Source organism: Phocoena sinus, chromosome 3, assembly GCF_008692025.1.
Source record: "Phocoena sinus isolate mPhoSin1 chromosome 3, mPhoSin1.pri, whole genome shotgun sequence".
Taxonomy (NCBI): domain Eukaryota; kingdom Metazoa; phylum Chordata; class Mammalia; order Artiodactyla; family Phocoenidae; genus Phocoena; species Phocoena sinus.
In genome coordinates, this window is record NC_045765.1 from 146,186,147 (window position 1) to 146,210,592 (window position 24,446).

General features: G+C 38.7%; 1 protein-coding gene across 1 annotated transcript; it reads right to left on the bottom strand.

The window, feature by feature from the left end:
• Positions 1 to 362: 362 nt before the first annotated feature.
• TARS1 (threonyl-tRNA synthetase 1) lies at positions 363 to 23,731 on the bottom strand. Its single transcript, XM_032628297.1, has 19 exons — positions 23,301 to 23,731; positions 19,617 to 19,697; positions 17,621 to 17,811; positions 14,163 to 14,286; positions 12,274 to 12,395; positions 11,666 to 11,783; positions 10,998 to 11,062; positions 10,831 to 10,909; positions 9,638 to 9,784; positions 8,162 to 8,260; positions 6,976 to 7,142; positions 5,841 to 6,003; positions 5,596 to 5,733; positions 5,159 to 5,236; positions 4,940 to 5,040; positions 4,703 to 4,807; positions 3,075 to 3,147; positions 1,398 to 1,512; positions 363 to 965 (listed from the first exon to the last, which is right to left on the bottom strand). Exons 1-19 carry the CDS (start codon positions 23,316 to 23,318, stop codon positions 817 to 819), a joined length of 2,133 nt encoding a protein of 710 aa, XP_032484188.1. The 5' UTR covers positions 23,319 to 23,731; the 3' UTR covers positions 363 to 816.
• Between the last annotated feature and the right edge of the window lie 715 nt (positions 23,732 to 24,446).

Consider the following 24,446-nt stretch of genomic DNA (forward strand, 5'->3'; position numbering starts at 1 on the left):
TTTATACCTAATAGTTTGTACCTCTTAATCCCCTACCCCTATTATTGCCCCTCCCCTGTTCCTTCTCCCCACTGGTAACCACTAGTTTGTTCTCTACATCTATGAAGCATGCATTTCTTTGAAGACTCATCCTTCTTAAAAATTTGTGCAAATCTACTCTAAATTAGCTTCATGGTTGGTTTTAATTTGTTTTAAAAGGTTTGCATCGCAAAACAGTTAAGTGACATTCCTCCACGGTGTCACCCTGTGACTGAGAAGCAGGCACCTGGTTCATACCCCAGTTTGAGAACAGCAGTACACTACAGATTTTACCCCTCCACCCAACTTACATCATTTGTATTATAAAAGATGAAAGATAAGTATTGAATCACGCCATTTATTCCAGGTAGGTGTGCATGGACACGAGGGACGGAGCAGTTGAAACTTACATGAATAAAAGTTTTTATTTCTAGATCATAATCCAATTCTAATCTTTCTTTTCCATTAATCAAATTTGAAAAAAATTTTATTTTAGCCGTATTAAATTTACAAAAACATTCTTCCACATTACATCAGAGCATTCCTCATGTTTTTATTCCAGTGCTCAGAAATTTAATGAATAAAATCACTTTACTGTGTCACTTTTAATTAACTCCTTCAAATACATATTTTCTAAAATCTGTCTAGGTCAAAAAAGGTTGATCCTGCATTCATCTCTGCAGACTCTGCCAAACTATTCCAAGGTCAGTAGAAGCTGATGTTTTCAATTGTACAAAGTTACTGTTATGGAAACATGCTCATCCTTTTCCATTGAGCCAATCTGGGCAAAGTTCTTCCTTAAAATTCTTCTTCTGCCTGTTTGCTGCGGGACTGCTTGAGCTGCTGGAGCCACTCGATGGTTTCAGAAATAGTACGTTCTCCGTGCACCTTATTATCTCTGGTACGGATATTGACAGTGCTGCTGGTTTTCTCTTTCTCACCAACAACTAAACCAAAACCCACAAAGCTTTGTTAGGTGAAAGGACTCCTATTGAATATTGGAACAGAAATCCACCCTGTAGCTTCTGATTCATTAAAATGTACAGGTGACCAAATCTAGTCATTAAAAAACAAAACAAAAAACCCCAACTCACCATTTTGCAATGACTAGAACTGCTGTGTTTACCAAGTCACTTAATCCAGCCAACTTAATAAAACTTCACCATATGAAAAAATAGGAGGTGAAGGGGAGATTTTTAGACAAACCTTTTAAGTACTCTTTTTTAAAACCAAAGTGTTACATCAATGGAACAAACATACAGTTTGAGATCAGGACTGGAAAGAACTACTGATGACCGCAGTTCTCTTAAGCCTAAGTCTCAGCATTTCAAGTTTTCCTAAAGGTTGGCAGGTTTTCTTTGGTGAGTCTCCTTTCTTACCTAGGATGAAGTTATACTGTGCTAACTGTGCATTTCTGATCTTCTTGTTTAACGTACAGCCCGGATCCAGATCAATGTCCACCATGAATTTAGCATCGTGGAATTGTTGCCGTACCTATTTAAATAGAGATAGAGGGTTCTTCAGATCTAAAATCAGAATTATATTTTGACCTTAAATATTTTTATTTAACAAACAATTTGGATAATCATGCCAGCATTAAAAAGGAATGTTAATAGATATACTGAAGCATATATTATTGTGACTTAGAACTACAAAACTATATACTCTGCTCGAGAGATAAATTGTGAATTAAATTAAATAAACTAGCTTATATTTTCCATCCATCTGACAACCAATTACCACTAATATGACAAAAAGATCTGAATGAACCATTTTTATTTCACTAATAGGTTGTTGTGCCTTAGTGATCATTAACCAATGAACCTCCTGGGATTTTATAAGTATGCAAATTTCAGAAGGGTTCTTACTTAGTTTATTAGAGTGCCAGGATAAGACTTCACTCTCAACTGTAACCTATTTTAAAGAATAAAGCACCAGTGTCTTTTTTTTTTTTTTTAACACGAGTCCTCTGCACACGTGAGTTGAGCTATTCTGTAATCGGGGAGGAAGCCTGGTAATTTTAGGCTGTTTAACAACTGTGGTCTCTAGTCATTAAGTATCAATAGCAGTGCTCACCCTCCCGTCCACTCAATATAACCAAAATCCACCCCACAAAATTCTAAACGCTACTCCACCCCCAGATGGAAAGGAGAAAGACAGTACTATCTCCAGTTGAAAAGTGAGTTAACTAATACAGACTTTCTTCCTACTGTGTGAGCTTTCTTAATGCAAATACAATAAAGTAAAATCCATTAAACATGGAGCATAGCTGATTCTGATCATTTCTAACTAAAACTACCATGTGCAGTAATAGGAACACAGTATATCTTGAATGGTTTGCCTATCAGCTGTCTTAATGATCATTTATTTCTTAAAGACAGTTGAGACCCGAGTGCAATTTATTCTGATGACCTGAAAACATGGTGGTTTTGATGTTACAATGTTATTCATTGATATTTAGATTTTTGTCTGTTTTAACTAGCCAATTTATTACTTTGCCAGTTACGAAACAATGCTTTTTTAATATCAGCTTTTGATAATTTGAAATTCCTTAGTATGAAATTGTTGCTACAACAGAACAGAGTGTTCCAGTCTTTAAGGTATGAAGTATGAATGGATATTTGTACATCTGTTAGTAAGGTAGCTTTTTGGTAGGTAAGGCAAACATTGCTCTGTCATGCCATTAACCTGAAAAAAAGTTTCAAATTAAAGAAATGTGCATTAGAAACAAAGCAAAATTACTGAAGTCAAAGAGCAGTTTAAACTGCTCTATGCATTTGAATGTACATGTCATACTGAGGCATTTGCTATTTACTAATGCTAAAAACTAAAAACTACAAATATGTACAAAACACTCTCTAAGTCTACTAACCATGGAACCACATAAAAAAGCATTGAAGAGGTAATATGATCTACTGAGGCTTACCACAGACTGAAAATAGAAACATTTCTCTATATCACAAGCAGCTTGATTTACCAAGAATACACGTAGTTTATGAGATTGAAAAGCTGAGCGACAGCTCTTAAATTTAAAGTAAGTCATACTTAAGGATTACCTTTTGGGCATATTCATCACATGTTGGTCCCACTGGAACTACCATTACCTGGCGAGGAGACAGCCAGAAGGGCCTTTAGAAGAAATTAAAAACATTTAATGTGGATTTGGGCACTTTCCTTAACAAGAATGGCACATTTCTTAGATTACTCTTCAGTACCATTTCCTGAAACATGCAAGGGCCACTTTAAAAAACTTGGCTTTTTTTCAATATCCAAAAAGGACTAAAGGGAGATTCAGGAGAAGAAAACTAACCCTAAATCAGGAAAACCTGTAACTAAGATTTGTCTTGCTAAGCAGATATAGCAAAGCAAACAGAGGGCAGGGACTACAGCCCACAGCTCAACGCATCAGGTAACAGAACACCATATGCCTGCTGCCAGAGGGCTTAACATAGTTTAAGAAACACTTAGTGATTCAAGTTATTTTACTCAAAAAGTTATTTTGTTCAAGTGTTATTTTATTACTTTTTCTTCACTGGGGGACAAAGGCTGTACCTTCAGTTTATTCAAGATCCACTTTGCAGGATTCAACAAATTGGAACCGATAATAACTGGTGATGGTACTTGGTAAAAATGAGTGTGTTTTCACTGCTTATTAAAAGGTGACCCCATCCTCAATTCTACCTTTCAGGTATTTCAGGTGTCTAACCCCTCCCCATGCTGCACACATCAGGCCAGTGTTTCTCTTGGTCACTCCTCTATGTTCAAGTTGTTTTGTTACATTAGGGAAAAGGCTGGAGTAGGCACTAAATTCTACCCAAACTGGGCTTTTTCCCCCACCTACTACAGGTTTCGTAGAGCAGTTATCTGAGGATCCCCCTATTCTCTAGACTGTGCATAGAGAATACTGCCCACATTTGATCTGATTTCATGAAATATAACTAAAAGGAGATTAGCTTATTTCATTTACAAGTATGACACCGCCACCCCACCCCATGTCTGAAGTAACCAAATTACACATGAAACTGAGATGACTACAGTGTAGTCTGTCAGGCTCTACAAAATGGGTGTTTTGTAACCATGTGCTGTTTTCAACTGCCTTTACAAAATGTGGGCCCAGATAAAGCTGCTTAGAAAATAAAATGCAAGTCATGTGCTTATATCTTGCCAGTAGAAACATAAACTTCTAGAAATAGGACACAAAAATGATGATCAGTTTGGAGTCTGTACTTTCAATCAAAAGAAAAAAAACCTTGGCTTCTACAGAGTCTAAAATACTTGTTTATTATGATCAGCAACACTGAACAAAGTATTGCTAAAAGCCTACTCTTGTTTACTCAGACAAAAACATCAAACTTTTATAAATTCCCAAAGTTACTTGAAAAGCAATCAAAACAATAAGCTTCTTACTGAATAATAATTCCTAGTTAGAAAGCATTTATATAATATTCAAACAAATCAAGTGCTAAAATAAAAATAATTACTCACAACAAACATTCATAGAGCTAAAAAGTTTGGGTTTAGATTGTGATTCCTTACTTTTTAGTGAACACTTATCATTAATTAGAAGTGACCAACTAGAATCATTCTTCCTTTCCATCATATAACTAAATTGGACAGCAGACATTTCTGACAGTCAGTTTACACGGTCCAGACAAAAACAGAAGGAAACAATGACAAAAATTACCATTTGCCCCCATAGTTTTCAGTGAGGATAGCAATCATTCTTTCCACTGACCCCAAGATGGCTCTATGGATAATCACCGGCCTTTTCTTATCATCACCATCATGGCTAGAAAGAAAAGATTTGTTTTGCTTTATTTTATATATATATATATATATATATATATATATATATATATATATATATATTCCTTTATACGTCCTTGAAGAAGAATATTCAGAGCAGACACTAGAAACTCACCTTACAAAAGTAAGATTAAATCTAATGGGCAACTGAAAATCCAACTGGATTGTTGCACACTGGTGGTACCGACCAATGGCATCTTTAATCTGTATGTCAATCTAAGAAGCAAAGATTGGGTTGTATTAGGGTTGAATTTTTTAAAACTTATTTTAAAGTAATCTCTTCTTCACCTAAAAATGAAAGACATATTACTCTCAAATAGACGTTGGTACTGACCTTTGGACCATAGAAAGCTCCATCTCCAGGATTTAATTCCCACTTTTCACCAAACTCATTCAGACTGTTTTCAAGTTGCTAAGGATAAAGCAAAATGATTTTAACTTCTGTTCAAATGCAACTTCTTCCAGCCTAATTTGAGACTAAAAATACTACAACTACTTTCATGTGTTACTATTCTTTGTTTTACCATTTTGTCCACCTAGACATACTCATACACAAACCCCTTTAAAGGTTACAGCTTGATGACTAAAAGAACATTCAACCATTTCTAAAATACAAAACCATAGAGAAAAAAAACTAGCTTATACAAGCCTAGAAACCATTTCCAATTTTCTTTTGCTTTTATCCACTTAAAGAGGTTTTGCTTTATCACATTACGGCGCAAGCCAATTTCAGTCAAATAACACTGAAGCACGCTGAAAATCACCACTTACTTTCTCAGCTTGATTCCATACTTCAATATCTCCAAGGAATTTTTCCGGGCGAGTAGACAGGTTCAGTTTAAAAGAAAACCCAAATATGCTATATACTGTACGCAGAAAATCCAAACACCCTTTTATTTCATCCTCAATCTTTAAATTAAAAAAAAAAAACAAAAAAACAGGGACACAGTGGTCATTAATTTTCCTCAAGTTTTGTGACACTTCTTTTCCACGTGTTTCACCCCAGCGTCTCCTACCTGCTCTATGGCACAGAATATGTGAGCGTCATCCTGCTGGAACCTTCGTACCCGAGTGAGTCCTGTGAGCGCTCCCGACAGCTCATTCCTATGAAGCACCCCAAAATCAGCTACTCGCAGAGGCAACTCTCGCCAGGATCTTGGCCGATGATCAAACATAAGGCTAAAGAAAACAGAAAAGTAAAATCCACTGATATTTAATTTCACAAGAATAAAACTGCTTCTCTAATACTATAAGGAAGGCTGTCAAAAAGCTACTGGTTCTAGTTCACACAAACAACACTTTTCAAAGTCTGGCCTTCATACAACAGTGTAAGCACTTGCACGAATAAAGTAGCAAATAAATTACAATACAACCATCTATAACTAAGAGAAAATTCAAAATGTATTCCCGTAAGTCTGGAGTCATAGCCTTGTGCTCTATCTCTATTAATTTGAGGACTGCCTGTAAGGCTCATATTTTAAAGAAAATCTTAGCTATATACAAATCATTTATATCAGCAGAAACTAAAGTCTGTACTCTTGTTGCTCTCAAAAGTGCTTCAGTTCCCTTAGTCTGAAAGTGCTTCAGAAACTTTGAAGAATCTGGGAAAACTAAGAATGAACTTGACCTTGGTTCCCTGACCTACAAGCTACTCCCCACGCGGAGACTCCTCTGGCTCAGCCCTCTGTCCTCGAGGTCTTGCTACTGGGAGCAGTGCTAGGAGCGATGACTCAGCTACCTACAGCCACAGCTCTCCCTAGTCTGCCGCCACGCTGCTCTTCACCCAACTTTCAAGGATAGAAAGTGAACGGCCTCAAGGCAAGGAAGATTTTCCAAGGAGGTCAATTCATCAGCAGAAGATTTTGATACATGTTTCTTTAAAAAAAAAAAAAATCTGCTGTGCCCCATATTCAGTCGCCCCTGTTCTGTATTCTGCCTGTTCACTGCTGCTACCCCAGTTCCATCCTTGACTATCTGTAGATCTGAGGATCTAGCTGGGCACAGAAGATGTTACAACACCACAATGATGATGCATTTAAATACTCTTCTGATTACATAATTTGTTTTTCACAAAATACTTTCAAAGGAGGGAAAACAATCTGGGACTGATTGCAAAAAAATCTTTGCTAGAAACTCAAAATTGCAGAATACCAGTGTCCCGGGCAGTTCATGGGTTTCAGAGCAAACAGCTCCTTCTCCACCTCAAAGGAGAACATGTTCTCGCTGTAGTGCTGCCAGTGGCCCGAGGTCATCCAGAGTCGGCTGTTGTAGATGTTTGGGGTGATCACCTCCTGGAATCCTCGTTTCCTATATTCACTCTGTTAGAAAACAAATACAATGCCTGTGTAAGGAATAGATGCTTACACTGCTGGTGGAAGTAAAAATTTCAAGAGCAATTTTATACTATCTAGTAAAGTTCAAGATGTACATCTTATAATCTAGAAGCTCCACCTGGAGGTATACACCAAAGAGGAAGCCCCTGCACACGCACATAAGAAGGCTACTGCAGCACAGCTGGTAATACGGGAGAATGGGAAATTACATCAGTGTCCCCCAGTAAAGAAATGAACACTGTGGTAGTTATATGACAGACTAATACGTAACAACTGGAAACAAACTGGATCTGTACCTATCTAAAATGAAAATCACAGTGCAGACTGATATACAATGAGACTTCACATATGTAAGTTTGAAGCACACAAACAAACACTATAATTTAGGGTACATATTTATGGGGTAGATGTAAAAATAACATGGACAAAAAGAATCCAACCATGCTAACTTCTAAACAGTAGTTTCTTCTAGGAAAGGAGGGAAGTGGATCAGAAAGGGCTCTCAAAGGGGAGGATTTTTTCCCCTTACTATATATGTATTACTTTACCTCAATTAAAAAATCTGAAGCAAATATAGCCCAATGCAGTTATGTGTTAAATTAGGTGGGAGTACAGAGATGTTGGCAGTATTATTCTCTATAAATGTATGCTTGAAACACTTCATAGTTTACAAAGAAAAAAAGCAATGTAAAGATTAACTTGCTTTTTCTAGGAAAATACAAATGAATGGTCAGAAAGCCACAGAGCTCCTGTGTAAAGGGTTACAGGCCCCACTTCGGCTCACCAGCTTGTCTCATGCGTGCACACCCAGGTATGTGGACAAGATCATGTATTAGAAGGAAAGAATTTTTTCAACATTTTATGAAACCTAATACGTCCATTTTCATTTATTATTTGAAATGTTTCTTCTCAAACAAAAGATTATCTTTCCCTTCGGCAGATCTTATTTAATAAAATCAACTTATGTCTTAAATCTACAGAAGAAAGTAATGAATATGGTTTACCCTGATGAATTCAATAAGTGTATTATAAATGTATGCTCCCTTCGGCAGGAAAAAGCAACTTCCAGGGCTGAGTTCATGGAAGAAATATAGTTCCTGGTCCTGGGTAAAACGAAAGCAAAAGGAAGTTTATATATGTATATAATATCAACATAAATTTCAGGGTTCTTGAGTTCAGAATACGGTCATGATGCTTCATATCTTAATTGGTGCCATTCCCAAATCAAGGAAAACATGTTGACATTTCTGGTGTTGCAGGTGCTTTACCACTTAGCACAAGTACATTCTCTGACATTCTCTGACTGTTACATTCCTGAATCCAGTCAAGTTTACCCAAGAGTCACACGAGCAAGGGTCTTAGTTCTCCTCTACTATGCACAGGAGGGGCTCTCAGAGTCTTAATTCCTCAAAGCTCAAAGATCCTCCCTCCTTCCCTCCCTTTTTTTCTTTCTTTCTTTCTTTTTTTTTTAAAGTAAGAACAGCAGGAAGGAGACTGAGAAAAAGACACTGATAATGAAAGAGAAGATGGAGAAGAAGTTGGCTAACTTTGGGTCATGGTGAAAGAGGCACACCCTCCTACCTTCCTGCCCACCAAATGCCCAAGTCCTCAGGGAGGGACCCCACCAATTGTTGCTGGCCTCCTTCCTGCTGGATCTTATTTCAGGCAGTCAGCAGCACAGGACAGTGGATGCTGCCTGTGCTCAAACTTTGCAACCTAACAGCCGTGACCTGATGCCCAGCACAGAGTAAACACTCTTCTAGAAGGGAGTATTTTTACCAAACCCAACTGACAGCTTAGAAAACAGTCAGGGGTAGAAGAATAAAGAAAAGGACACCACAGAATCCATCAATGACTTGCTATGTCATCTTGGGCAACAAGCAGATGAATCTTCCTGGGACTTAAGTTTCCACATTTTTTTTTTTTTTTTTTTTTTTTTGCGGTACGCGGGCGTCTCACTGCTGCGGCCTCTCCCGCTGCGGAGCACAAGCTCCGGACGCGCAGGCTCAGTGGCCATGGCTCACGGGCTCAGCCGCTCCGCAGCATGTGGGATCTTCCCAGACCGGGGCACGAACCCGTGTCCCCTGCATTGGCAGGCGTACTCTCAACCACTGCGCCACCAGGGAAGCCCTCCACATCTTTAAAATAAGTCAGTGAGACCAGGGGATTTCTAAAGCATCTCCCAGCTCTATGAAATGCTGCTATGCCGCTATACATTTTTTAAAGAAAAATGTAGGTCATCAGCATTTGTTCTCAATAAAAGGAGTAGTCAAAATGAACTTCTGTGCGGTACTGAACACACTCTAGAAAGATAATGTGGACAATGAATAAGTAATTTACAGCTTTCACAGGACAGTACAATAATTACTGAAAGCTACAGCATCTCTGCAGAAGTAAATTCCTGGTACGTAATACAATTTCAATTCAAATGAAAATAAAGAAAACTCAGTCTACACACATCATTATTCTTTTAAACATACCCTTCCAATTTTCCTATGATCTCGGTTTTTAGCCTCCTCTTGGAACTTCTCCCATTCTTTCAACATTTTAGGATCTGGGAATGAAATGCCATAAATTCTCTGCAGAGTCTCCATATCTGCCTTGCCTTCCCAGTAGGTGGAGGAATTCTGAAAAGAAGGAATAACCATGAGATAATATTCAAATTTTTTTGAAAAATAAATTTATTTATTTTGGCTGTGTTGGGTCTTCGTTGCTGCACGCAGGTTTTCTCTAGTTGTGGCGAGCGGGGGCTACTCTTCCTTGCAGTGCACGGGCTTCTCATTGCAGTGGCTTCTCTTGTTGCGGAGCATGGGGGCTATAGAGTACAGGATCAGTAGTTGTGGTGCACAGGCTTAGTTGCTCCACCGCATGTGGGATCTTCCGGGACCAGGGTTCAAACCCGTGTCCCCTGCATTGGTAGGCAGATTCTTAACCACTGCGCCACCAAGGAAGTCCCCAAATTTTTAAATATCTCATTTATTTTAAGAGTTAGACGTTTTCTCTCTCAGTCACATCGTGAGTCAAATTCATATTTAGTCCTTATGACAAGAAAAATGGCACAAAAAGTGCACATGTAGTAAGCATCTCAGTTGCTGAGGCCTTGCTAGGGTGGCTGTACTCATTCCACAGCACAAAGCTGGCTGCTTAATGCCTTTGAAATTGCCCTGCCCTCAAGACCCACTCACACCACAACTCCACGAACACGACTGACTACAGGGGCATCTCCCACAAGATGATTCAGCAAAAATGGAAAACCAACCAACCAGCCAAAAAAAAAAATCTGACTGGCAGGATTAGTTTGGTTAAAAAAGAACAACTTGGGTAATTACTACCTCAGACATACAAAAGGCAAGAGCACACACTCCTACAGTGAGTCTCAAAGCTTTTAGAGCCACGATGGCCCATGACTGTGATTTTGTAAATCCTCCAAATCTCCATCCCTGTGTGCTCTGGTGATGAGTGGTGAGTCACTCAGTCAGTGCTTGAGAGAATTTCAGTTAAAAAAAAGGCTAGTGGCACGTAGTGCCCACAGTCAGTAGACAGCACGAGAAAAAAATCCACCCTTAAACATGCAAGAGAAAAATGGCTGAAAAGAGAAACGAATGCAAGTTTAAACATACATCTTTAGTATACAAATATGTTTATATAGCGCCTTCAAAGTTACATTGCTTACTTTGTGTATTTTCAAAGTCTTGATTTTGCCAGTGTGTCTGACATGAGGACCCCGGCAGAGATCTATCAAGGGGCCACACCTAGAGATAAATTAAAAGGAATTTTAACATAGACTTAAAATGACATACACACCAATGGTATTTATTTAATGACACTTGATATTCTCACCTATAGACTGTGGTAGTTGGAGTATTCACTTTTTCATTCAATATCCTGCATTTGAACTTGTTGTACTGAAAATAGGAAAAATTATTTTTTAAATAACCATCCTTTAATTTTTACTTCTAAATACTATAGCTAAAATACAATTCAAAGTACATCTAATCACTGTATAAATATAAATATGTATTTCATGTTTTAAAAACACTTAAATTTTTCTAAAGAACTTAGTAAGCCCCAATGTACTTTTTTTTTTTTTTTTGCGGTACACGGGCCTCTCACTGCTGTGGCCTCTCCTGCTGCGGAGCACAGGCTCCGGACGCGCAGCCTCAGCGGCCATGGCTCAGGGCCCAGCAGCTCCGCGGCACGCGGGATCCTCCCGGACCGGGGCAGAACCTGTGTCCCCTGCATCGGCAGGCGGACTCCCAACCACTGCGCCACCAGGGAAGCCCTACTTTATTTTTTTAAATTAATTTTTATTGGAGTAGTTGCTTTACAATGTTGTGCTAGTTTCTGCTATACAGCAAAGTGAATCAGCTATACATATACATATATCCTCTCTTTTTTGGATTTCCTTCCCATTTAGGTCACCACAGAGCACTGCATAGAGCCCAATGTACTTTACGTAACATTAATGAGTGAAACAATAGTGGAGGCCATGTTACAGTTCAATTTACCTTAAACATTTCCAGTAAAGTTTCCTTCTTAACTTCTAATCTTTCAAAAGCTTGTTTTTCTTTAATGATTTTCTTACATAAAGCCTCCAAAGAAGAGAAATCGTTGCTGGACACACCCCTGAAGAAGAAAATGTAATTAATCTCTTTCCATTCTATTCCACTCATATCGCAGCTTGCGGGAACATTTCTTTAGAATACTTCAAGGGTTTTAATATAAAAAGTTAGACCCCTGCATCATTTATTAAGAATTTTAAACTAGACATTTTTTATAAACTATTTTCAGTGGCTCTGACCTTGGTCATCATGAAGACCATTCCAACTAGTGAACATTCCTCTAACTTTATAACCAGGTTTAAAGAACAGGAGAGGTCCAAGCTTCATTTTATTTCCCGACATAGCTTAGGGTTCCACCTCCACTGATCTAGAAGAGAGCTCTCTACTACCTCGTGAGTTACTACAACACTTTAAGTTTTGTTAGTGGGAGTACTTGGTGACTATCAAGCAATAAGTTTTATATCATTCCTCCTTAATTGAGAACTCTTTAAAAATACTGTATGGACCCACAGTAATTCAGATTTTATTTTTCTTTATCCAGTTACATAACTTACCCTTCTTCAAGGTACATGTCATAATAGAATCCATTTTCTATTGGTGGACCATAACACAAACACCCACCATAGACTCTTTCCATGGCTTCACCCATTATGTGAGCAGTCGAGTGCCAATATACCTGAAAATCAAAGAAAAATGGGATGGCTTGAGTCTGGGCATACAAGCTGTAAATTAATTTGTTTGTTTTGAAAGATATATAAAGTTTATTATAAATAAACCCAAGATGTGAAAACCTAAATTTACAAATCTATAGATCGCAGTGTGATTCTATTCAGAGCCAACATAATTTAAAATGATTCTAATTACTAAATTGTATTTGTACCTTAGAAATTATCTGGTTTAGTTGTTTTCAAACTAATTAAAATACAAATTTAGCATCATTAATTAAACGGGATGGATTTTGTTTCCTGAAAACAATAGGCACTCACAATGTGACTGTCTTATTAACTGCCATGGCCCCAGGATCTTTTGAGTTAATCCCTGGAACTGACTCAAAATATCTGAGTTGGTGGTCTGGAACTGAGCCTGCAATATCTCTGAGGTATGCCTGTAAATTATATATAGGTGTACATTTACCTTTCTGAAATAAAATGAAAAAGTGACAAAATTCAAAAAAGTCCCTAAGAATATAACTAGAAGATGCTGAAAATTCAGAACATTATTATCTGACCTCATTTAATGCTTCTTGTTTAAGCAGACATGGCAACTGTGATAAACAATAACAATTTCCAGTAGTTTATCTTTAAATTTCTCCAAAATTAGTAAAGGCTATGCTCTGGCCTTTACTTGGCTGTGGAACATCACTTAAGAATTATAGGGCTTCGCTGGTGGCACAGTGGTTGAGAGTCTGCTTGCCGATGCAGGGGACACGGGTTCGTGCCCCAGTCCGGGAAGATCCCACATGCCGTGGAGCGGCTGGGCCCGTGAGCCATGGCCGCTGAGCCTGCACGTCCGGAGCCTATGCTCCGCAACGGGAGAGGCCACAACAGTGAGAGGCCCGTGTACCACAAGAAAAAAAAAAGAATTATATCTGCTTTTCTCTTATTGGCCCCAAACAAAGCTAAGATGGTACAACTTGACCCTACGGTACAATTACAAAACCAAGGACCACATACGGGCCTTGAAATCAAAAGGTAGTACTTGGTTTTAAGGTGGTAATTCAGATGAGACAGAATATACCCAAAGCAATGTTTTTAAGATTAATTAATAAGGTACCAAAATAAAGATTTTTTAAATTCTCATAAAAACTGTACACCTGAAACTAATAATGTGAGTCAACTATACTTCAATAAATAAATAAGTAAATAAATAATAAGTAAAATTAAATTCTCATAAAAAACTTAAGGACTCCAGAATACATTTGAAAACCACTGATTCACATACATAAGTAAACCACTGTCACCAAAACAACGTATTTTACTTCTTCTTATATGGTATTCCATCATGGGGAAATAAGGAGAAAACTTTGCCATCAAATGCAGATTGATTTTTACAGTGCTTTCAGCAGATCTGCATTTTAAGGTAAAAAAAATACAGAAATCGATTGCCCAACAGGAAGAGAACTTTAAATCATGCTCGAATTTGTTAAATATATGCATCTTGATTAAGTGTTGACTAATAATGCAGAAAACAATTTTTACTTGTTTAATCAATTTTTAATAAAATTCCCAGCACTTTTTCCCCACTGAAGTATCTAGAGTAAAAATAAACTTGAATAAGTACACTTATTAATTTTATAAGACAAGCACTTTTACTATGCTTCCTACATGAAAGACAAAATGAAGATTTCAAGTATGACAATGAGACATCAATCAACTTTAGCCACCCGTTGGCTTTAGTAATAAGCTGGAGAAGTCTGCAAATGTGAATCTGAATAAAAACTTACTGCTTGAGCTTCCTCGTCCTCAAACTTGAGAAGCTCCAAGGTACAATCTTCCTCCAGAGGACGGTCTAGGTCCCAGACGACTTTATTCACCTTAGCGATAACAGTGTTGTCAGCCAGGCCTTGACTTTTAAAAAAAACATACACACAGGTATAAAAACACAAGACTCTAAAAAAGAATTTTCTGCAGCACAACAGTTAATTTGAGAACAAGAACAGGAAAATAAACATTATACACAGGCATATCTCTCCTTTTATTGCACTGTGAAGATACTGCAGTTTTTGTTTTGTTTTTTTTTTTGTGGCAACCCTGCATCAAGCAAGCCTATTGGCATCATTTTTCCAACAGCATTTGCTCACTTTGTGTCTCTGTGTCACATTTTGTTAATTCTCACAGTATTTCCAACTTTTCATTATTATTATGTGTATTTGTTATGGCGATCTGTGATCAGTGGTCTTTGACGTTAGTACTATGACTCACCGAAGGCTCAGATGATAGTTAGCATTTTTTAGTAATAAAGTATTTTTAAATTACAACATGTACTTTTGTTTAGACAAACAACTGCACACTTAATAGACTGCAGTACAGTGTAAACAATTTTTATACACTGTGAAACCAAAAAATTCGTGTGACATGCTTTACTGTGATACTCGCTTTATCGTGGTGGTCTGGAACTAAGCCCGCAATATCTCTGAGGTACGCCTGTATATTATATATAGATGTACATTTACCTTTCTGAAATAAAATGAAAAAGTGACAAAATTCAAAAAAGTCCCTAAGAATATAACTAGAAGATGCTGAAAATTCAGAACACTATTATTTGACCTCATTTAATGCTTCTTGTTTAAGCAGACATGGCAACTGTTATAAACAATAACAAGTTCCAGTAGTTTATCTTTAAATTTCTCCAAAATTAGTTTTCCATAGAGCCAAGCTATTCAGATTCCAAAGGAAAAAAAAGGGGGATGGAGGTGCTTCTAAATAACCTCTCTGCTTTCATCCTGCTTGAAATCTGTAACAGATCTTTCCTCTGAGAAGCAACGCTAATCTCATAATTCTGCAAATGCCTAAGATGATGTTAGTTATAACAAATATACAGGTGAAGTGAAATACTATTTAATGAAACATTTTATAATACGGATAAAAATGTCATCTAAACGTACAGTACATAGTACAAAAGACAACTCTCTCCTCAAGCGATGAGATGTTAGACCCACCAAGTGGAGAAGTCGCAGGAGTTCTGAGGAAGGGAAAGCAGCACAGTTCAGAGAAGTCTGGACAGGCTTTAAAACATAAAGTAATGAGGGGATGAAGCATCAAAAGATTTGGACAGGAAGAAAAGGATAGGAGATGGCACTTCAAATGTTGAGAATGGGCATGGATGCAAGCAGAGATATAAGTTAGGAGACGTTCAGGAAGCTGCGGGGCTCAAGCAGAATTGAGTAAGGTTAGTCAGCTTATAGATGTGAATGTGCAGCTAGAGAAATGACAGTCTATAATAGTCTAGCAGTTTCCCCGCCTCAAATATTTTCAAACTAATATGTTATGACACTTACACTGCAATAAAAGCTTTAATTCAAAAAAAGAGAAAATTAGTTTTCCAATGGGCCACTTGATAAATTACAACATAATCTGAAGAACAGTACGGTAGCATGTAGAGAAAAAGTTCTTGCACTAACAGGAGCCTGGATTTTAGTACTGACACAGCTACAGACTCATTGTGCAACAACGGAGGAATCTTTTAACCTCACCTGAGAAATTATCTCTCAAGTGAAAGGCTGAACTGATATTTAAAGGTCTATCTAGTCACTTATGATCTCACATGGAAACTTGCTTAACATTACAACTTTCTTACTTACTTCCTTTGGAGTAAGGCAGAAGTATGTTAGGTAGAAGTACTTGTCAAATTAACAGCAACATTCCATTCCTTTTGTAAGAAGGCCAGGGCATATACCAATACATAGCTCGTGGGCCTAACTCCCACCAGTTACATAGTAGGCTTACCAAGAATCAGCTGTGATGGTTCCCAAATTTGTTTACGCACTTGTTATTTTATGTCTTAGGTTCAACAATATGAAATTGATGATAATCAACCATTTCTGACAATTCATATATGATTTCATTTGTTTCAGTTCAATATGTAATTATTATAAATAAATAGAAATATATAAGTAATACAACGAGGGAATTACAGTTTCTTGGTTTGAATTACATTCAAACCAAGTTGAATGTTTGGGAAGGCTTGATAAAGGGAAGTCACTAAAAAAATACTGTCAAGTCAGGTGTGGATGAAACAACTACATAAAAATCTGGAAGGCTTCTGCACTCAGATGGCTTCTCAAGTGTGTTAAGATAATGTAAAAGTTTAATTAGCACTCCACCCCCCAAACTTTAGCCTTATATACATATTAGTGAATAAATGAATATATATAGGGCTTCCCTGGTGGCGCAGTGATTGAGAGTCTGCCTGCTAATGCAGGGGACGTGGGTTCGTGCCCCGGTCCGGGAAGATCCCACATGCCGCGGAGCGGCTGGCCCCGTGAGCCATGGCTGCTGAGCCTGTGCGTCTGGAGAGACCACAGCAGTAAGAGGCCCACGTACCGCAAAAAAAAAAAAAAAAAATGAATATATATAAGTTTTAAGTTAAAATGTTTAAATGGCGGCTGGCAAACTTTTTCTGTAAAGAGCCATATAAATATTTTAGACTGAAGGCCATACATGGTTTCTGTTGCATATTCTTAGTTGTCTTATTTTTTTCAAACCATTTAAAAACATAAGAACGATTCTTAGCTCTTGAGCTGTACAAAAACAGGCTATGACCAGTTTGCCAACACTCGGTAGAAGATACATGTATCAATTTATGCCTTCCCAACTTTATCATTTTTTTGATAAACTTACCAACTATTCATCCCAATCATATTAGATTAGGAAAGCATTTACTCTATTACAAAGTATGCATCTAATTCTCAGATACCTGAAATAACTTCTCCCCAGCCCGACAAAAGTTTTAACATTAGCTTTATAAAAATAGTACATTTTTTCACGTGTTAGTTTCATATATTTCATATATAGTTTAATAATATATTTCATATATTAGTTTCTTAATTTTCCCATTTTGAGATGAGCTACCTTCATTTTTAACTTTAAAACTGAGACTTTTTAGTCAAAATAGGTGAAGTACTCTCTACTTGGTTATGGGACATTTTATGATCAAAGTAGGAGAACTAATTATATAAAATCTTTTGTAAAATAAGACCGAAGTTGACTCTTTCAGATATTAACTTTGAATCTTGACTATAAAGCTCTACATTATTTTGATTTTTTAAAAATCCCAAATAAGGTAAATTAAACAATAAAAACATTGAACAGGAACATAAAAATATGAGGATAAAACTTGGCAAGCTAAAAAAAAAAAGTTCAGTTACAAACAACAGAAGGTCCAGACAGGTATAGCTTATACCTAATTCCACAAGCAATTTGATACGGCGTAGTTTTCCAGGATTCTGCATCCAACTGTTTACCGTCAGGCAGGGTGACTTTAATTGGCTTGCTGTCTTTTTCTGCTTTTTCTGCCAGAATGGAATCGTGTTCTGCTTTTAGTTTATTATACATCTCAAGACGTATGTTAATATATTCAGGCCAAGGATTCAACTGCAAGACAACAAATGAAGAAATAAATAATCAGTACACACTTGCTTTCCTTTTTAGAAAAGTGGAAGAAATAATAAAAACAAAGTTTACCTTGTATGAAGTAGTGCTTTTATTGTTTTTCCCTTATACAAAATTTCCTTCTCATTTCAATCATATTTTTTCTTGGCCTTCGGTTTTTTAAACGGAAGAGGCTTAATATCTTTATAATTCCCTCCGACCACAGTCCTTCCCTTTCTTTAGTCATTTGGGTGCTCTTTGGGGACTTTTCATTAAATTGTCACAGGGGTCCATAATCCTCAATGAAGAGGCATCAGTAAATTAACTAAAAGCTCAAAGCCTATCATTCTACAACCCTGCTCTGAATCCCTCAGGTCAAAGCACATTACCTGGTCCCACATACTCTGACATCACTACAGGCCTACGCACCCACATGACCCTCTGTATCTTACTGCAGTTTATCTCCACATCCATTTGGCACTTCCTGGTCAGAAGAACTTAGTGTCAAACTTAATTTATTCAACATTCATGGAGCAGATACTCTCTGTGCCTGGCTCTGCGGATGCAAGAGAAGAGTAAGACCTGCCCACTGCCCTTAGAAGGGGAACAAGACAAGTACACAGATGATGGGAGCGTGGAGGAGGAAGAAAGGTCTTCGACATCTCACTGTACACTTTTTTTCCAGACAGATCATTTAAAACATATATAATCAACCACATGTCATATGCACAATTTTCTATTCAAAAAAGTCCTCTAATTATACCCTTTGTTTCCTATTTCCAGGCTAAATCTCAAGCTGTAACAGAACAGCATGTACTACTTGTATTGAAAGTACAAAAAAGAAATTAGGGAACATACGCCATTTTCTTACTTACTTACAAATTCTGAAATTCACAATCAACAATTCCCCACAATTACAGTAGGATATAATGGACAAAACACAACAGAAGCGGTTATGCAGGGCTCTTGGCAACACTTAGTGACTCTTGATCACCTACAAACTTACCCTAAATTAAGTGGAAGCTCCATAAATGTAGCAATGCAACATTTATAAAAACAGCTCTTTAAAGTCAGTTTACTGTGCTATAGCATACTTCTTAAAAGCCTATTCCTTTGTCTTGCATTCTGGTCGTTTTCTAAAGAGTCTCTAACAAAACGGTTGCGATGACAAAAGCAAAAAGTCAAGCACGGTTCACAGCAGTTCAACTTCAAAATCTAAGTAGGAAGACAAGCTTAACTGCCTCCTAAAGCAAGACCCAGGAATCAGGTCAATTCTGGGATGACTCTTGAAATGCCAGTTCCTTTTAGTGTGAGCCTGGTGAACTGAAAGCCTTTTCTCTACACTTGAGAGGCAGCAAGGAGATTTGTCCTGGCTTAAAACCAAACTCCAGTGGCAGGTCCAGGTGGAAACAGTGCTAGTGGGGTGAAGGAACAAGGCTTTCTTTGGTTTCTGTTGTAGTCAGTAAAAGCCCAAACACCAAGTCTCTTAACGTCTCATTGAATGAAATGGTCAGACAGCTAGCGTTCGACCTGGCAACTAATTACCACAGTCCTCTTTTCACCAACTTCTGTTCTAATATCTAATCCCACAGATTATTTTACAATCATACTTCAGTTGTTTTCCTTTTTCAATAACAAGTAACTGCAAGTCTTTCTCCCCCTCTCAGAATTTCCTAATTCTCCCTGATTTTTCCATCTAGTGCCATCTTATAACCCCCACGAAAACCATTAGAATCTCGCATAGGATGAGTCTGAGACAGCTCCCTGCCTCTGTCAATCTTTGATGACAGAGCCCTGAAAACATTTACCTCTGCTCGACCTCCATCCCCAGAGCCTTCTTTGTTCTTCTTCTTGCCTCCTTCCTTTCGTTTCTCTTCACTGGCACCTACCTAAATAAGCAAAAAAGGCATGAAGGTTTTACATTTTAATCTCATTTGACACCCATCCATGCTGCCTCCAGAAAAGTTTTGAGGATGTTATTTTAGCATCTTTTTTTTTTTAAGTGGAAATCTGATTTTGAAAGACTAGAAAATTTCACCACTGTCAAAGACAAGTTAACAACTTACAATAAAGACAAGCCCTAAAAAAGTAGAAGAGTTACTTGATAATATTCAAGTCCTCAAATTTCATTCATTTTACCTGTTCACATGACTCTCACTTCAGGTTTAAATGGACATATACTAAATATATAGCTACAAGAAGCATGCAATTTATTCAGTAGTATTTTCAGAAAAAAAAATCTAATGCAATATATATCCATCCATCCCACAAGTACTACCCAGAGCCTCTGTGCTCGCAGTATTTTTTTTTAAACCCTGTAGAAGAAGTAAACATAAGACCCAATCCCTACCATGTGCAAACTTAATCTCTTTGGGGAAACTAAGGCATACATATGTGAGAAACTCCTGGAGGAGAAAAGAACACAGCTGTAGTACTCTGATCAGATGTCAGATAAGCTAAGACACTAGTAACTGTTAGGGCTTTAAAGGACTTTAAAGGATGGAGAAGATTTCAACAGGCCGGATTTTGAGAATGGAGGAAATTTTGTTCTAGGTGTACACAGAAACTTATTGCTGGAAATGTTAGAGAGAGAGAGAGAGAGAGAGAGCGAGAGAAAATTACTAAACCTTTTAGGAAACACTGTCAGTTAAGACAGATGAGGGCTTAGACAGAAGCAAGCACTAAAAGTTACCATAAAGATGTGTACTTCAATTAGAATTCAATTCTTCAATTCCAGGAAGTCATAGAAAGTTTTACAGTAAGTCCTGTGCAAAAAGGCAACCAATGGCAAGAACGGTTTTACCCGTGGTTCTCAACCAGAAGCAATTTTGCCCCCAGCAGACACCTGGCAATGTCTGGAAACCTTTTCAGTTGTCACAACCGGGGGTGGGGAGTTGGGGGAAGGTGGGAGGGCGGTGTGGTGTGGTGCGTACAACAGGCAGAGAGTGGGTAGAGGCCAGGGAGGTTGCTAGCCATCCAACAATGCACAGGACAGATTCCCAAAACAAAGAATTATCCAGTCCGTGATGTCAAGAGTGTTGAGGTCGAGAAACACGGAACCACATTATGGGATACTCCAAAGAGTATCTTCTCAGAAATAAATTACTTACTTCTTTGTAACTGCTCAGATAGAAACATCCTAATGCAAATTTCACTACATAAAGTTTTACAGTTTACAAAGTTCCTCCACAATCACATCTGATTCTCATAGAAACACTGTGAGATGACTATCATTATTATTCCCATTTTATAGATAAGACTAAATTTTAAAAAGTTAGATGATTTTTCTAAGTTCAGAAAACCTACAAGTGGCAGGAAAAAAAGATACCCACCCAGACGTTGACAGCGGTCAGCTCTAAGTGGGGATGTTATCATCAGCAGTGAAGGAGTTTTGAGGGTAGAACTGGGGATGGGACGGGGGGACTTTTGTTTCATATATTTTTTTGATCTTTGAATTTTTTTTTTAAGTTTTATTAAGATATATTTCTGTACCGTAAAATTCACCCACATAAAGCATATAATTCAATGGTTTTTAGTGCATAGACAGTTGCCCAACTATCACCGGGATCAATTTCATCACCCCAAAAGGAAACCATGTATCCATTAACAGTCACTCCCTGTTCTCCCCTCTCCCCAGCACTTGGCAACCACTAATCTTTCTGTCTCTACAGTTTTGCCTACTCTGGGCATTTCATATAAGTGGAATCATTCAATATTGGTTTTTTTGTGACTGGCTTCTTTCAGTTAGTATAATGATTTCAAGATCATCCATGTTACATGTATCAGTATTTCACTGCTTTTTATTGCCAAATAACATTCCATTATTTATCCATTTATCCCTTGTGGACATTCTGATTGTTCTTTTCAATTTCATAAAACTTATGACTTGTATAATTTAAAAAACAAAACAAATTTTAAAAATATGACTTCAAATTTCATGTTGAGCTAACACTTGCCCCACTCAGGTATTCACGATTTAATGAACTCTGAAGGTTCATTTATAGTCAACAGATGAACAATGAACACACCTTAAGTCCATTCTAATCAAGAACTAACCAACATGATTATAAGATTACCTGCATGCCTTCACCATACTGTATGATTAATGTAATTAGTCAAATATATCAGGTGAAAAGAAGGGTAAAAAGGGACTTCCCTGGTGGCGCGGTGGTTAAGAATCCACCTGCCAATACAGGGGACACGGGTTTGAGCCCTGGTCCGGGAAGATCCCACATGCTGCGGAGCAGCTAAGCCAGTGCACCACAACTACTGAGCCCACGTGCCACAACTACTGAAGCCTGCGCGCCTACAGCCAGTGCTCCACAACAAGAGAAGCCACCGCAACGAGAAGCCCGCGCACAACAAAGGGTAGCCCCTGCTCGCCACAACTAGAGAAAGGCTGCACGCAGCAACGAAGACCCAGTGCAGCCAAAAATAAATAAATAAATTTATTTTTAAAAAGAGGGGGAAAATTAATTGCAAGTTTGCCTGTATAGCTTTAAAACAGAAAGAGAGGGAAATAATTCTATTTCTCTGATTAAATGTTTTTGGTTTTGGTCATATGGATATTTGCTAAATGAACAGGAATAATGGTAAAGATGAAGAAAATTAACATCACTTTTTTTTGTCTTCTAAATACCTCTCCATTTTACAAATGAGAACAATGGCTCAAAGAAAGTAATTTCCCATTTGTACATCGCTAGTAAACAGTAGAGCCAGGGCGTTAAAATGGATCTCTCTGGAACCCTGAGGCCCATTTCACCTTTCCTATAACAAGTGAAATCGTGATGGGCAACTGTTCTTTACTTCCAATGAAAACAAAACAAAAATAGGCGGTATGTCAACGTAAAAGCAATCTAAAATTTCAACCCAAAAGTTGGTATACAGAAGAGGATTGGGAAGATGTTCCTAAGCAAATTATGACACTAAAGGGAAAGTCCAGAGGTGAAATGAGCATTTATGAATGGTATAAGGCATGCCTCCACCACCACGCAGGGAAGTGTGTAACTTTTCTAGAGTTTGTCAGCTGGGGTCATCCAGTCTCCACCATTTATTATAAACCACCCAAAACTTGGGCAGATCTCGATGACTTGGTTTTCCCTTCCTTAAACTGGGGCTTTTTACCCGTACGTGGTTTTAAAAGTAAATGAGACTCTGCAACATTCTTCCCGACGAAAGTGAGCCACATAACCCTAGTCTAGGAGTCCGAAGCCCTAGATTCTAATTGTCTCGGCTTCTAATTAGTTGTGTGGCTCTGAGCAAGACACTCAAGGTCTCAGTGTCCTCATCTACAAAAAGAGGATGGTCCCAGAGACGATCTTAAGCCCCGCCCTGCTTTATCCATTTGAGATTCATCTCCAAAGGGGGCGCTGACTTGTCCGGGAGCTCCATCGCCCCCCTCGGGTTCCTCCACCCCCTCCCTCCCCCGGTTGGGCAACACGGGTACCAGGAGAGCCCCAGCCCGGCCTCCAGGATCCACTCAACCCACTCACCGACTTCTCGTCTCCCATTTTCCCTGAAGGGCTACTGGCCTTCTCGGACACTGGCAAACCACTAAGAGAAAACTAAACCTCAAAACTTCGGTCAGGAGGAAAGGAGAGTGGTCGCCAGGCAGAGGTGGGTTGGAACGCCCAGGAACACTGCGCTTGCGCCACGTGGTCCGGGAGGGACGTGCTGATGCGACAGGAAAGCGCCCAAACTCCGCCTCCTAACCTGATGGATGACGGGCAGCTAATCGACAACGGGGAATGGCGGGTCCTCCTTTCTCTAAACCAACCTTGTTGGGCGACAACCCTTCTAGGTGCGGCGGGGCGGGAGAGGAAACCACTGACGCTAAACCTGCACTCTCTGCCCGTCAGGTATCGGGCCTTTCCCAGAGCCCAGAAGTCCGCAATGCGCGTGCGCCTTCTTCGGTCTGACTTGGCTTATTATTCCAGGGCCTTTTCGGCCACCGTAGCGAAGAAGAGGGGCTAAGTCTTGAGCTTCCGGCAAGCTGAATCCCATCCTTGGCAGTGGGATGACACCGGAATAGAGGCCGAAGTTCCCTGCCGCTTCGGCGCCGCCCGACTTGGTGTGACTGCTGAGTTCTAGGGACTACTCAGGGCCCCGAAGTCTGTGGCGGTGAATTGACCGAGCCCTCCAGGGTTCCCAAGACCCAAGCCTTGGTGATCCAGGGGCGAGCACCCTTCCTCGGACATTCCTTTGTACACGTCACCGCCAATCTATCGGGGAGCATTTCCACAGAGCCCATGAGAATGCAGCGAAACTTTTGCTTAATAACCACGCCGACCCCAGGGATTCTCTCACGCAGAGGTCTCAGTTTGTAATCCAATGGCTCTATTTTCATTTACCAGCCAATTTAAAACAGTTGCTGATTTTAAATCAGAAGCGCAATGAGCTCGTTTATAATTTATATACTCCATCACCAAGTTTTGTGGATTTTACTTTCTCAACATCAGCTCTCGACAACTTGCCACCTTCAGGGTCATCCTTCCATGAAGCTCAATAATCAGTAGCCTCCTAACCTGACTTTGTGTTCATTTTTCACATGGCACCAGAATAGTATTTTTAAATACAAATATGATCATGGCAACCTCCAACTTAAAATTCTTTAAGTGTTTTTCAGTGTAAAGATAGTT